The sequence below is a fragment of the Chroicocephalus ridibundus genome, chromosome 1, assembly GCF_963924245.1.
Source record: "Chroicocephalus ridibundus chromosome 1, bChrRid1.1, whole genome shotgun sequence".
NCBI lineage: Eukaryota > Metazoa > Chordata > Aves > Charadriiformes > Laridae > Chroicocephalus > Chroicocephalus ridibundus.
The window spans coordinates 12201290-12216199 of record NC_086284.1 but is presented as its reverse complement, the minus strand read 5'-3'; the positions used below and the strand labels follow the sequence as shown (position 1 = coordinate 12216199).

Genomic DNA, 14910 nt, shown 5'->3' with positions numbered 1-14910 from the left:
ATCCCGGCATGGAATCAGCTCATCCCTCCCGCTCCGGGACCTCGCGCCTCCTCTGGGACGGGGACACCCCACGCGGGGACGCTGCCGTCCCCGGTACCCACCGTCCACGCAGCGGCCGCGGCGGAGCCGGTCCCTCGGGTCCATCACCCTGCACCGACTCCTGGCCACCTCTGGCCCCCCTCCCCCGGGGCTGAAATCCTGGGAGTTTCTGCCCCCGTCCCCCCCCCAGGGGACCCAGGCCTCAAATCCCTCCTGCTGGGACTGTTTTTTTTTTCTGATTTCCAGCTCAGATCCATTTGTCACCTGTTGAAACTCATTCGGTTTTGCTCCAAGCTCATCGTCCGGCTGAACCCCCCCTGTTTTTTCCCCATTTTCCCCCCCCCCCCGCCCTGTTTACTCTCCGCGGTTGTTACGGGCAGCAATGTCCCCGGCTCCCGCAGCGGGCGGTTGATTCCCCCCACGGTTTCGGCCGCGTTTCCGTGCTCCCGCCGGCGTCTGGGTCACCCTCCCCGGTCTCTGGGGTGCCGGATCCGCGTGTGCCGTTGCCGGCGAGGTCCCGCTGCGACCCTCGGCAGCGGCTCCGTCGCCGTTAACGCGAAATCTCCCGCGTTAGGCGGAACTTGTTGCCTTCCTTTTGCAGCTGTAGCCCAGGATTCGGGCAGACGAGATCCTGTTATACAGAAAAGCACCTTTCCGGTAGTCGGCAGGTTGGATTTAATCTCAGCCCGCCTAATCCAGCCGCCACCATCTCCCGCTTGTTTCTGAGCGACGCTCGGCCCTTCGGCGGCGGCGACGTCTCCGGCCTTCGGCTCTTCCTCCTCCGGAGCCGGCAAAGGCGTTTCCCACCACCCCTGCTCCCGCGGAACCGGCACCCAAAGCACGCGTTTTCCTAATTCATAAATACCCGCCGCTAAACATCAAACGTTCTCCTTTCTCCCTTTTCCGAAATGCCAAGGCAAAGCGCTGGCGCGGCCCCCGCCGGTGGGCGGCGGGTGTGGCCCCGCCAAACGGGGAACCTGGGCAGAAATTTTGCGGAAACGGTCCACAAAAACGGTTGTTTTTTTTTTTCCCCCGGGGGCGCGAGCGAGCCGTCAGACACAGCGCCGGTGTCCCGCCGGGCTGCGGGCGACGCTGCTCATCGGCAAATGTCTCCAAGTTGGGTTCGAAAAGCGGGAGAGGATTTCGGGACGGGTTTGGAAACCAAACGGAGGGGCGGCGAGTCCGGGCTCAGGGGTGAAAAATGTTCCCTGTGCGCGACAGGGAGGGAATCGCGGAATCGTAGCAGGGTTTTGGGTCGGAAGGTGTCTGTCCCCACCCCGCCCGCGCTGCGTGACGGGCACGAGAGGCCTCGGAGGATCCTTCGCCGCAGCTGGGGGATCCCGGCTTCTCCTTCACCCCGGCGGGATGGCAGCAAAGCCGCTCGGGGGTTTCAAACTCCGAGCGTCAGCCCCCCGGCACGCGGCTTCATGGCATCATCTCGTCAGGAGGTGACCTGGTACTAAGGAAACCCGGCAGACGGGAAAAGAGGTGTTAGGACGGCAAAGGGAAGAGGGAGGGGGTGGCACCCACGTGGAGATAAACGGAGAGACGTCTTGGAGGCACCTTTGGGCCATCTCTCATCTCTCGACAACAGCTCCCGGGTACGTCTTCAAACCCAGGGCTCGGTTCCCCTCCACACGGCAACCGAGCACATCCTCAGGCTCCACGGAGACCTTGGAGCCCCTTCCCGTCCCTCAAGGGGCTCCAGGAAAGCTGGGGAGGGACTCTGGATGAGGGAGGGGAGCCATGGGACGAGGGGGAAGGGGTTTCCGCTGCAAGAGGGGAGATTGAGCTGAGATCTCGGGCAGAAATTCTCGGCTGTGAGGGCGGTGAGCCCCTGGCCCAGGTTGCCCAGAGAAGCTGTGGCTGCCCCATCCCTGGAGGGGTTCAAGGCCAGGTTGGCCGGGGCTTGGAGCAAGCTGGGCTGGTGGGAGGTGTCCCTGCCCAGGGCAGGGGGGTGGAATGAGATGATCTTCAAGGTCCCTTCCCACCCAGACCATCCTGTGAGTCTGTGACTCTAAACAGTCTTTTAATTTCCCCATCTTCGGTTTTCTCACGATCGCGTCTGGGTTTTCTCATTTCCCGGGCGCAGACTCAGGACGGCAGCACCAGGGTCGCTCTCCCTGCGTACGAGCGCCAAGAATCAAACCCTTTCTCAGCCCCTTTGTTTCTCGGCTCGGCTGTTCGGCTCCATCTCCGAGAACTTTTCCATCCCAACCCACTTCTGCGGGTTTTTCCCCGGAACCCCCACTGGGGTTCTCACACGCTTTTTTGGGGTGTCTCCATCCACCCCACCTCACTGCTGGCAGAGCCAGGGATGCTGGGAGCCGCCGGGGGTCCAGGGTGTTCCCACCTGGGGAAACACCCCCCCCCACCCACCCCCCCCCATCCCCGGGGATGGGGGAGGGGCTCCAATTCCCAGTAGCGTTCACCCAGCAGGACCCTAAAGGCCAGGAGCCAAACACCAATTTTTGGGGCAGGACGCGGGGATCCCGGCGAGCGGAGGCTCCTCGTAACTCCGCCGGGTGCCCCCGGGAGGGAGGAGCAGGGTCCTGGGTGGGGGAGCCGCTGGTTGAGTGGCCAATCTGCCTCCTCGTCAAACACGGGGGCACTAACGAAGGCAGGGGGTGGGGGGGGTGTGGGGGGGAAGCAGATGTAACAGCGAGGCCACTTTGTGTCCCCCCCACCCCCAGCTCCGCGCCGGGCCCCCTCCCTCCTCTCTCGCCGCTCTGTGCCGGGGCTCAGCTCACCGAAACAGCAGAAAATGACCCGGAGTGAGGAAAAACCGGGTGTCTTCCGGGGTTCACGGGGGAAACCCGCCGGGAGGGTGAGGGAGGGAGTGCAGCGAGACACCCCCCCCTGCCCCCCAACCCCGGATCCCCGGGGAGCAGCCCTGCCCCTCACTCCTGCCGTAAAGTCGGGAATAATTCCCATTTTGCCTCGATCCGCTCGGCGGGAAGGCAGCGACGAGGCGTCCCTGAGCCCGGACAGGCAGGGGGGCTCCTGCTGCGCCGTCCCACCACCCCGAGGGTGACGATGCCATGCACGAGGAGCTGCGGGAGGCAAAGCCAACGCTCTGGTTGCGCTGCGAGCCCCCCCACACCTCCCCCGGGACTGACACTTCTCCATCTGCCCTCCTGCGCACGGGGCTCCTCGGCACCCGGGGACATCCCTCTGGTGTCCCCCGGCTCGCTCCATGGGCGACCCGTGCCGGCCCTCGCCTCGGTGGCTTCTGGAGAGCACCGGCCACCTCCTCCTCACCCTCAGGCGGCGACGCTCCTCCAGCACCCGCACGCCAGCGGGCTGTAGCGTCCCCCAGCCCGGGGGGAGCTCTCCTTGGGCACGAACAAAAATGTTTAGGTACAAACCCCCTCCCCCGCCGTCCCCGCGCAATTCCGGGTCCTGTCTTCAGTCCACAGGAGTGACAAGGTTGGTGTTACTGGGAACGTCCCCAAACCGGCGGCAGAGCGAGCGCTTCTCCCCAGTCCCATGGAATTCCTCCCAGGTGGAAGGGGACACCCAGACCCCTTGGGTGCGGAGCAGGAGTCTGGTGAGGAGCGGCTGAGGGAGCTGGGGGTGTTCAGCCTGGAGAAAAGGAGGCTGAGGGGAGACCTTCTCGCTCTCTGCAACTCCCTGAAAGGAGGGGGTAGCCAGGGGGGGGTTGGGCTCTTCTCCCAAGGAACAGGCCATGGGACAAGAGGAAACGGCCTCAAGTTGCGCCAGGGGAGGTTTAGGATGGATATTAGGAGAAATTTCTTCATGGAAAGGGTTGTCAAGGATTGGAAGAGGCTGCCCAGGGCAGTGGTGGAGTCGCCATCCCTGGAGGGATTTACAAGCCGGGCAGAGGCGGTGCTGAGGGACATGGGGTAGTGGTGGGTTTGTCAGTGTTGGGCTGATGGTTGGACTCCATGATCTGAAAGGTCCCTTCCAAGCCGGGCCATTCTGCGATCCCTGCCTCAGAAGCAGGAGGCAGCACAAACCAAAGGCTCTCACACGAACACCACGACATCCTGACGAGCCAAACGCCTGTTAATGCAGAAGTCGCCACGACGCAGCGTTCTCTGCCAGTTGTGGGGCACCACCTCGCTCTCGCAGTCCCGTCCGGCGTTAACCCCGAAGCCCGCGCTGCCCTGGGGTCACGGTAACGCTGCCCGCTGAGCCACACGGGGTTAAAACACCCCATTTTGGTTGTTCCACCTCTGGTTCTCATCACCAACCCCCCCCTTCCCCATCTGCGCTTGGAGCCATCGCTCCCTCCTTCCTGGCTTCTCCAGAACGTGGGATGGGTTTCCTACAGAAAGGCTCCCTCGGTGCCCAAGAATAACATTTCCCACGACTGTCGGAACCGCAGCAACCATCACCTCTAAAAAAAATCCTGCAGGAAAAGCAGTTTCTTTGGCACCAACTCCCACCCCCTTCAGCGGCTGACGCCCCACAGCCTTGTCCCAAACGCGCGCGGGCACCTTTGCGTGCGAAAACACCACGTGGCGTCTTCCTCCTTAAAAGACATATTTAAGCTTTCTGAGAAACCGTCTTTAAGAGTCACGACCGCCTTTGTTACCGCCGAAGGGGCTCGACGTTATTCTAACCCGAATTATTACACAACCTCCAATCTGGCCCCGCCTGCAGCCACGCTGGGGCGAGACCAAACCAGAACCGGTGCGGAACGGGAAAGGTGCGAGAACTCTTCCAGAAAGTAACTCGAAGCCGTCACAGCGCATCCCCCTTTGCTTTTCACTCTGCCCCAGTCCCCCCCCAACACCAAAAACCCGCCTTCGAGCCTGTCCTGAACACAGAGCCCGGGAGGACAGAGCCGGAGAGGCGGCTTTCCCTGCCCGGGAGCCGACCGTGCCGCAGCTCAGAGCCCTCAGATCCATCGATGGGACCTTGGCACTTCTCTGCCAAAGGCCCAACGCTCCCCTGCCCCAAATCTTTGTCATTTCTCACTAGAAAACCGGGAATATCTGAGCCAGTGTCCGCACGATACTCTCACGTTTCCCCTCGAGGCGCACTCATCTCCCCCCATTTCGCGCGGTCCGATGAGTCCACAGGCGCTGTCGCGTCCCCAAGCTCTTTTATTTCACATCACACAAACAGGGTACGTTTTTACAAAAGTTTTATTTGCCCTCGGCATCTTCCATACGTCGTCCTTAAAACTTCTGGAATTGCTTCTTGGTACCGGCAGCCTTTGTGACTTTGAGGACGTTGAACCGGACAGTCTTGCTGAGGGGACGGCACTCTCCCACGGTGACAATGTCTCCGATCTGGACATCCCTGCAAAGACACCCCCGGTGTTTCAGCGGTTCCGAGCTCCCCGCGTCCGCAGTCGGTTTGCTCCGCAGCATTTTTATCTGCCTTGCGTGATGCTACCGAGCAAAGCGACCCGGGGCACCTGAAGCTGTAAAGCAAGGCCGGATTTTATCCGCTGGACTGCAACACCAGTCTTGGTTTTTCTGGAAACCTGTGCTCCAAAGATTGGCACGGGAAGACAAAAACCCGCCAGCCTCCGAACCCGCCCTCTCTGGCTTCAGCGTTCACTTCGGACCAAAGTTTTTACCCTTTCTCACGGAGTTTCGGAAGTGGCGGCCTGCCCAGAACCCGTCTTACGGTTCAGCAATTGCCACTGGCACTGTCAGCAGCCCCCTCAGCAGCAGGGGCTCTGAAGACCATCGTGAGTTTGGACATCACCACCAGCAAGCGGGTTCTGGGTCAGCAGCAAGAGCAAAACCACACGCGTCACACCGACGTGCACGCTCGCCGGCGGCTTCTACCCAAGAGCCGAGTCCGGCATCGTTGAACACCACGTATCGAGAGGGGCAGGAGGCCCCGGGAGCACGCCTGGCGCTCCCAGCCGCCCCATCTCCCGTCGCCGCGGGACCCGCACGCACCTGAAGCAGGGGGAGAGGTGCACGGACATGTTCTTGTGGCGTTTCTCGAAGCGGTTGTACTTGCGGATGTAGTGCAGGTAGTCCCGCCGGATGACGATGGTGCGTTGCATCTTCATCTTAGTAACCACACCTGGGCGACAAGAGCGGGGAGGTGACAGCGACGGGCATAAGCACGTACCGACCATCAGCAAACACGGCCGGAGATTTGGGTTATAACTAACGGATTTTTACATGAGCTTTCCAAGGGCATCAGCAGGGACGAGTGGTATTTGACACCCTTCAATTCCAGTAATTTCTCCTTATTTATCACAGTATCCCAGGCTGGAAGAGACCTCAAGGATCATCTGGTCCAACCTTTCTTGGCAAAAGCATCGTCTAGACAAGACGGCCCAGCACCCTGTCCAGCCAAATCTTAAAATTTTACCTTACTACAAGGTAAAATTAACTTACCTTAATAATAAGTCCTAACGCATCCTTTGGGGGTGCTCAGGGACCCCAGTTCTACCAGGATGAAAGAGCGTTCTCACTGTCAGGGTACCACACTAAGATTTGTATTATAGAAAAAAATATATTTCTCTTGTCTTTTATGTCTGCACCACAGCAGCACATCTGGAAGGGTAACCGCCAGCAGCTGGTCCTTTCGCTGGGCATCAGCAAAGCCGTACGGCATCGTCGTCAGAGCCCCTTCACCATGAGGCTTGGAAGACCATCGTGAGAATGGCATCATGTGCAGCTCAAGGACCAGGCAGCTCCAGACAGACGCTCAAAGCTCGTGGGCTTCGACTGCTCACCCACTTCAGGGCAGCCACAGGGTAACGCCTGTAGTGTCACTCCTTAAGGAACCTTCACAACTCACCTGATAGGATTCGTCCCCGGATAGAGACATTACCAGTGAAGGGACACTTCTTGTCGATGTAGGTGCCCTCAATCGCCTACAAAGAGAAAGGCTTCACAGAATCACAGAATGGTTTGGGTGGGAAGGGACCCTAAAGGCCACCCAGTGCCACCCCCTGCCCTGGGCAGGGACACCTCCCACCAGCCCAGCTTGCTCCAAGCCCCGGCCAACCTGGCCTTGAACCCCTCCAGGGATGGGGCAGCCACAGCTTCTCTGGGCAACCTGGGCCAGGGGCTCACCGCCCTCACAGCCAAGAATTTCTGCCCGAGATCTCAGCTCAGTCTCCCCTCTTGCAGTGGAAAACCCTTCCCCCTCGTCCCATGGCTCCCCTCCCTCATCCAGAGTCCCTCCCCAGCTTTCCTGGAGCCCCTTGAGGGACTGGAAGGGGCTCCAAGGTCTCCGTGGAGCCTTCTCTTCTCCAGGCTGAACCCCCCCAGCTCTCTCAGCCTGTCCTCCCAGCAGAGGGGCTCCAGCCCTCCCAGCATCTCCGGGGCCTCCTCTGGCCCCGCTCCAGCAGCTCCGTGTCTCTCCTGTGCTGAGGCCCCAGAGCTGGAGGCAGCACTGCAGGGGGGTCTCCCCCGAGCGGAGCAGAGGGGCAGAATCCCCCCCCTCGCCCTGCTGCCCACGCTGCTGGGGATGCAGCCCAGGCTGTGGGGGGTTTCTGGGCTGCCAGTGCATGTTGCCAGCCCGTGTTGAGCTTCTCATCCACCAACAAACCCAAGTCCTTCTCCTCAGGGCTGCTCTCCATCCATTCTCTGCCCAGCCTGGATCTGTGCTCAGAATGGCACCGACCCATGTGCAGGACCTTGCAGCTATCGTCAGCGTTTGGATGGACAAGCAGCTCAGAGGAGCCACTCCTACACCAGGACAAACCCGGCGGGGCTGTCACTGCTTCTGAGGTGCAGGGGGTGCCAGCCCTGCCCTGCCTTACCTCCTTGGGAGTCTTGAAGCCCAGGCCGATGTTTTTATAGTAGCGGGGAAGCTTCTCCTTCCCACCCTCGCCCAGCAGCACCCGCTTCTTGTTCTGGAAGATGGTGGGCTGCTTCTGATAGGCCCGCTCGGTCTGAGGGAGGGGGAGAGAAGGGACAATCACCGCCGGCCCCACGGGACCTCACAGAGAACCGCCCCCCCTCACCTTCCTGCCGCCTCCCTCCGTCCCTCAGCCCTCCCGGGGAGGATGTTGGCCCGGGGCCGGGGCGTTGCCGGCGACCGGGGCCCGCTCCCGGCGATCGGTGCCCAATTCGGGGCCTGCTCCTGGCCATCGAGGCGGGGGTTCCCAGCAATCCGGGGCCTGATCCGGGCCCGCTCCCAGCGATCCGGGGCTTGATTCGGGCCCGCTTTCGGTGACCCAGGGCTTGATCCAGGCCCCGCTCCCGGCGACCCGGGGCCTGCTCCCAGCGCTCGGGGCGGGGGCTCCCGGCGGCCCGGGCCCGCTGCGGCCGCAGCACCCACCTGCGTGTCCGCCATCTTGGAGCGCGCGGCGGAAAAGAGGCGGCCGAGCCGCGCGTGGCTCCCCTTATCCCAGGGGCGGGGCCGGCGCGACGGAAGTGACGTCACTTTCCGCCGCCGGCCTGAGGGGAGTGGGGTCGGCCCGGTGGGGGACGGGTCTCCGTTCCACGGGGGCTTTGCCGGTTACCGGAGGGTCCCAGTACCCAGTCTAGGGGGGGACTTGGGGATTTTTGTTGTCCCGTAAAGGACGAATGAGGCCCCAGGGGCGGGTTTTGGGGATCAGCAAAGGGTCACAGCACAGTTTGGGGGCGGCTCTCTTGGGGGTTTGTGATCCCCAAAGGGCCGTGGAGGCCCTAAGGGCCTTTGAGCTCCCCCCAGAAGGTCCCAGCATGTGTTTTCGGGGGATCTGGGGGAGTTTGAGATCCCTCAAAATGCCAGAGGGTGGCCCAGGGGACTTTGGTGATAAACAAAGGGTCCCAGTACCCATTTTGGGGGGTTGGTGCAGGGGGGACTTGTGGGTTTTTGGGATTCCCCAAAGGGCCAAGGAAAACCCAAGGCTGGGGGGGGAGGGGAGTTGAGGGTCACCAAAGGGTTGCAGCACCCTTTTGGAGGGGCTCTGGTGGGGGTGAGTGTGGGGTTCCAAAACGGCCTGGGTGGGGGGGGAGGTTTGGAATCCCCAAAAGGGCCAGGGGAGGGCTTGGGGGGGGTTGGGGTCTCCCAAAGGGTCCCAGCACCCATTTCGGGGTGTGCTGGAGGGATGTTGTTGTCCCTAAAAAGGCAGGAGGGGGACCTGGGGGACTTTAAATGTCACCAAAGGGTCCCCGTGCCAAGTCTGGGGGTGGACTTGGGGGTTTTGGAGTGCCCAAAAGGGCCAGAGAGACCCTGGGGGCTTGTGGGTCATCAAAGGGTCGCAGCACTCATTTTGGGGAGCCTTGGGAGGGTTTGTGGTCCTAAAAGGACCCCGTGGAGGTCCCAGATGGGGTTTGGGGATCACCGAAGGGTCCCAACACCCACTTTGAGGGGGACTTAGGGGTCTTTGGTGTCCCATAAAGGGCCAGGGAGATGCCGGGGCAGTTTGGGCATTGCCAAAGGGTCGCAGTGTCTGTTCTGGGGGGGCTCTGGGGTGGGTTTGATGTCCCCAAAAAGGCCAAAGGGGACCCCGGGCGGCTCTGCGGGTCATCAAGTGGTCGCAGCACCCAGGTTGGGGGACGGGGTTGGAGGGAGTTTGGGGTTTTTTCCACCGAGTGAAATCCTGAGAGCGGCCCTGGCTGGGCCGGGTTTCCCTGAGCTCCGTAAGGGTCGGGGGCAGCGGGGGCGCTCGTAACCGGCTATGAGAATCATGGGATCATGGAAGGGTTTGGGTGGGAAGGGACCTTAAAGACCATCTAGTCCCACCCCCTGCCCTGGGCAGGGACATCTTCCAGAGAAGGGGAGACCTTCTGGGTTGGAGACCTCTGTGTCCGGACCTCTATGTGCGTTTCTTCAAGGTCTTTTCCAGAACCTGTCCACGATATTACTGGAGTTGGACCTAAATTATTTGGATTTTCAGTGATTGTGCCTTCCTGATGGATGCGTTACACGCAGCAGGGTACCTCAGAAAAGGCAGGAAATCTCTCTTTACTTAGTTTTACATAAAGCCAGCACTATAATCTAATGTTATTGTGATGCAAATAAAGTTATGTTAAACCAACGGCATCCGGTACCCTGTTTACTGCCGTGTCATGTCATTAATATTTGAAGACTAAAGGGCGAATAGTGGCTTTTTAGAGCCCTTACTCTAAAAGGTCTTTTCTTCCCCTTTAATCATCATCTGCCTCCTTAGCGGCCGAGCACAGGGGAGCTTTTGTGGCTGGAAGCGAAGGCATTTGTAGCAGTGAAGAGAGAACTCGGGTGGACGGTGACTGACTCTCCCAGCGCTAGAAGCCCTCGCCGAGGGTGTTCGCAGGGCTCCTGAAGGGACCGACGAGCTCAAGGAGGAGAAATCCAGGTGAGTTTGCTCAATACGTGTGAAAAACGCGCAGCCCGGGAAATCTCCTCGGCTGAAAGTGCGCGGCGCTGGGCTGTGGGTGAGGCAAAGGGCCTTGGCTCTGCCCCAGGATGTGGGGGGATCCCGTGCCGGGGGCCGGAGGAGTATCTTCAAGTTTTGGTGACTGGGACGTGGACCTTTTTGTGTCTAAGCGCGTGCCTAGACGGGTGCTCGCACTGGTCACCGCGCTCTTGAACAGGCGGTGGGGAGACCAAGGATATTTTGTGTTTATTGTCTTCAAAGTCCTTTCAAAGTCTCAGGGGGAAGGCGGCATGGAATGGAAATATGTAACTAAATTACTTTGGAAATTGCCGTTCTTCCCTGCAAATTATCCATAAGCTGATGAATAAATAAAGAAAATAGCATTTTTTTTTTTTTTCTTACTCATCTGTTTGACACTAAAAATGAAACTGAGTCATCTGCTGCCTTTAACCCGTAACGAATTGTGAAGAGTAGGGGAGTAAAAAATGATAGCAATCTTTCTCTTTCAGGTGGGCAAATTCCGTGGGTGTTTGGCAGCTGCCGGTGAAGAGTCTTGTCCTTGGGTTCAGCCTCTGCAGCAGCAGCAGCTGGAGAACAACCGGGACTCCGCGGGACAGACCTGAGCCAGAGCGAGGGGTGCAGGTGGGGGTGCCCCACCGCCGAGCTTCATCCTGGTGGTGCAGAGCAAAGGAAACGGGAATCTGAGGCAATGGCTTGATCAGGAATCCCTGATTAACCCCTGATTAATCACCAGCAGGGCACAGTGCTGCGGCTTGATGGGAGAATATGAATAACAGTGGGCTGCTAGAAAGTGAAGAAAAGGCTCTTCCATCAGGAGATGCCACCCAGCCTGGGAGCGAGGAGTCTCCTGAGTCACCGCTGCCCCCAAGCCCTGAGTCCGGGGGGTTCCCCTGGTCCTGCCGCGGCGTCTGTTTCGGGGTAAGCATTTCTGCTGATGGCAGGAAACGCCTGGAGAACATCGTGTGGGTCCGGGGAGGAAATAGCAGAGATAAAGCGTAGACATTGTCTGGCGAGAGAGGGAGTTTTTCCTCTGGGCGTTGTCTGGCGTTACAAGATACCATCAAGCCTTTGTCATGAGGAAATATGCAAAATCCATATTGCCGTTTGAGAGGAAACTCAAGGAGGCTTCGGTAGCTGCAGAGACTGAGCTGAGAAAACCAGTGACGAGCAGCAGCAGGTTTCTTCTGGCAGCTGGAGAGAAAGTTCTGGAGCACTTTGAAATGGTACAGGAAGAAACCAAAAAAATGTGCTCTTTTTTTTTATGACCTGCAGCATTAGTTATGATGAGAGATTACGGAACTGCTTTCACTGATAATTTTTAAAATAGAGTAATAGCTACTGAACGTGGGCTGTTTGGGCAGCTTGATCCTTTCCTGGTGTGCAGGTTTGGCCTTGATGTCATAGAATCACAGACTGGTTTGGGTGGGAAGGGACCTTAAAGGCCACCCAGTGCCACCCCCTGCCCTGGGCAGGGACACCTCCCACCAGCCCAGCTTGCTCCAAGCCCCGGCCAACCTAACCTTAGCTCTTGAGCAGAATCACAGAAACATAGAATTGCCCGGGGTGGAAGGGACCTTTCAGATCATCGAGTCCAACCGTCAACCCAACACTGCCAAGCCCACCACTACCCCGTGTCCCTCAGCACCACGTCTGCCCGGCTTTTAAATCCCTCCAGGGATGGCGACTCCACCACTGCTCTGGGCAGCCTGGTCCAAGGCTTGATGACCCTTTCCATGAAGACATTGTTCCTCATATCCATCCTAAACCTCCCCTGGCACAACTTGAGGCCGTTTCCTCTTGTCCCATGGCCTGTTCCTTGGGAGAAGAGACCGACCCCCCCTGGCTACCCCCTCCTTTCAGGGAGCTGTAGAGAGTGAGAAGGTCTCCCCTCAGCCTCCTTTTCTCCAGGCTGAACACCCCCAGCTCCCTCAGCCGCTCCTCACAAGAGTAGGGTTGTTTTTCCCTTGGTCTCAAGCCTGGTGCGATTTCAAGGCTCCTGTCTATCCTCTACGGAGAATTGGGGTGAATAGAGAAATTCTCTGAGAACTGGAATGGGGCTAACGCAACTCCGGTCTTCCAGAAGGAAAAGGAGAGCGTGGAGGGTTACGGACGGGTCAGCCTCAGCCTGCAGAGAGCACGGAGCACGTCCTCCTGTGATCCCTGTCTCCAAACAGATGAAGCACAGGAAGGCAAACAAGAGCAGCCAACGTGGATTTTGCCAACAGCAGATTGTGCTTGACCAAGCACCGAGTTAAGGCTTTAAGTGCTGTAAAGCAGTAGCCCATTAAATGTTTTGTCTGTTACCTTCTTGACATCCCTCCTGTTAACGTCTCATTAGATCTTTCAGGGATTGTTAACGGCCCTGGTGATGAGGTTTTCTGAAGCGGTGGCTTAACGTATTCCCGGCCCAGACTCAGCTCCTCTCAGCTCCACAGAGGCATGGGACAGGGCGTGGGGAATGCCAGTGCTGCCAGAAATCTCCCCCACCTGCATTCCTTGGAGCAGCAGGAGCTCCCCACGCCGCTTGTTGGAGGTTTTTTCTGTCCGGGTTTTTCTCATCATACCCAAAACTCACCCCGAGGGAGCTTGCTCCGAAGTCTGGTACCCCCGTGCTTGACCAGGAACCAAAACCTCCGGTGAGTCAGTGCTGCCAGACAGGGAGAAACGGCTTCTAGCAGTGCAAAGGGCTCTATCTGGGCTTGGTCTTTTTCTTCAAGGGGGCGTGGGCGCCTCTAAGAGAGTTTTGCGGCAGGAATGAGAGCATGGGGCAGGGAGCAGGTGGGAAGGTGCTGGAAACCCCGGCTGGTGCCGTCCTGGGAATAATTCTCCGCCTGGCTGGTGCATCGTTGTCCTGAGAGCAACCTTCCAGTCCCTCAAGGGGCTCCAGGAAAGCTGGGGAGGGACTCTGGATGAGGGAGGGGAGCCATGGGACGAGGGGGAAGGGGTTTCCACTGCAAGAGGGGAGATTGAGCTGAGATCTCGGGCAGAAATTCTCGGCTGTGAGGGCGGTGAGCCCCTGGCCCAGGTTGGCCAGAGAAGCTGTGGCTGCCCCATCCCTGGAGGGGTTCAAGGCCAGGTTGGCCGGGGCTTGGAGCAAGCTGGGCTGGTGGGAGGTGTCCCTGCCCAGGGCAGGGGGTGGCACTGGGTGGCCTTTAAGGTCCCTTCCCACCCAAACCATTCCATGATCTCTCAGTAGGACCAAGCCAGACCAAACACCTCCCTGACACGCTGCCACCTCCAACAGGAACATCAGTGCTGAGGCTGCACCTGTCCCCAGCGCTGCTCGTCCCGGTGCAGGACGTCCCTGCCAACCCCCGGCTTTGTCTGACCGAGCGTCTGTCACAGGTGCCTCGTCACGGATGGGTGTCACGCTCTGGTGACAGCTCTGCGAGGAAGGTGGCCATCGAGCTGTGTGTTTGGCCAAAGCTTTGCTCGTGGGCAGCCCCTGTTTGGGCACACGCTGCCCTTTCGGAGGTCTCTCGCAGAGTCTGACTTTCTACCTTGGAATAAGGAGATAACTGAAGGCTGAGCGCGTTATTTCTTCTCGTATAGATGACAAGGACTGAGATTATGAGAGACAGTGGCAGGGAAGCATCTTGGCAAGGGCACGTTCCAGCGTCAAGCCCAGTAAGCACTTGAGCGCGTTCCCGCTTTCCCCACCTCCTGCTCGTTTCATACTCGCTTCCCCCCCCTTCCACGGCCTCCAAAACCTGCCCCTTGGCACGCCAGTGGGAACGCACGCCACGCGCCCCCAGACACCGAAGCGCCGAGCATCTCTAAGCGGGGGGCTCTTGTCTACCTGACGCGACAAGATGTTTTCTCGACCCGCTCTGCCGTTAGTGCAGGAGGTTTGCTTTTAATTGCACCCTTCCGATCCCGCCCCGTCCGTCCCACTCGCCGTCCCCAGCTCCGAGACACAAAGCCATCTTGCAGCAACAGCCAGGACTGGGACGGTCGCGGCAGTCGGAGCAGGGTCGCTGATACCCTTATCGATACGAATTGTCGCTCCAACCTCTTTGCTGGAGAAAAAGGCTCCCCTCCGAAAGTTTCTTCTGGATGCTCTCACGTAAAGCAGGGGAAGGCGCTGGCGTGACCCTGGAAAAGCCCTTCCCGGAGGAGAGCCCGGCGGCGTCACCGAGCGTGGAGCCTGGGAGGAGCTTTCCACACGCGTGTCCTTAGGAGACCTCTCTAATGCAAGGTCTGCAGCCTCAGCTGGACTACGGTTGCGTATAAATGATATATAAACGTGTTTTGCTGATTGCTCAGTTGCCCTACTTAACTGTGTCTTTGTGCCCGGGCTGCAAATCATCTGAAGAATGCATTGTGCCTTCTCTCCGCAGGGCTTCAGCACATTGTGGAGCGAGCGCCGCTGCAAATTAACTTTTAAATCTGCTAGGTTTTGAAATCTCAAATGGTAATGAGCAGAGGAAGGACTTGGAGTCTATCTGAGGTCAAGGTACTGGGCGTCAGGCGAATAGAAAATGGCCCAGGGTGGGAAAAGAGAAGGTTTGCGATAGGACCACAAGAACTCTGCCCATCTCCACCTGCCCGGGGCTGGATGTGAGCCACGGAGCCCTGAGCCCTTCCCTTCCTCCCGCAGCCGCAGCGCT

At 59.2% G+C, this 14910-nt stretch overlaps 1 protein-coding gene, 1 long non-coding RNA gene and 2 other non-coding genes across 6 annotated transcripts; 1 reads left to right on the top strand and 3 right to left on the bottom strand.

Annotated features, from left to right (window-relative positions):
- Positions 1 to 5138: 5138 nt before the first annotated feature.
- RPS11 (ribosomal protein S11) lies at positions 5139 to 8362 on the bottom strand. Its single transcript, XM_063328700.1, has 5 exons — positions 8275 to 8362; positions 7754 to 7885; positions 6784 to 6859; positions 5928 to 6057; positions 5139 to 5313 (listed from the first exon to the last, which is right to left on the bottom strand). Exons 1-5 carry the CDS (start codon positions 8287 to 8289, stop codon positions 5190 to 5192), a joined length of 477 nt encoding a protein of 158 aa, XP_063184770.1. The 5' UTR covers positions 8290 to 8362; the 3' UTR covers positions 5139 to 5189.
- Positions 5641 to 5732, bottom strand: LOC134510485 (small nucleolar RNA SNORD35). Its single transcript, XR_010069623.1, has one exon. It is a non-coding gene; the product is annotated as a small nucleolar RNA SNORD35 (small nucleolar RNA).
- Positions 6569 to 6659, bottom strand: LOC134510486 (small nucleolar RNA SNORD35). The gene has a single exon (XR_010069624.1). It is a non-coding gene; the product is annotated as a small nucleolar RNA SNORD35 (small nucleolar RNA).
- A 1009-nt stretch (positions 8363 to 9371) lies between the features above and the next one.
- Positions 9372 to 13430, top strand: LOC134512866 (uncharacterized). 3 transcript variants are annotated; one of them, XR_010070276.1, is made up of 3 exons: positions 9372 to 10258; positions 10789 to 10921; positions 11037 to 13430. It is a non-coding gene; the product is annotated as an uncharacterized LOC134512866 (long non-coding RNA). The 3 variants fall into 3 exon arrangements; XR_010070277.1 differs by having other exon boundaries at positions 11034 to 13430; XR_010070279.1 differs by having other exon boundaries at positions 10789 to 11218; positions 12381 to 13430.
- The last annotated feature ends 1480 nt before the right edge of the window (positions 13431 to 14910 follow it).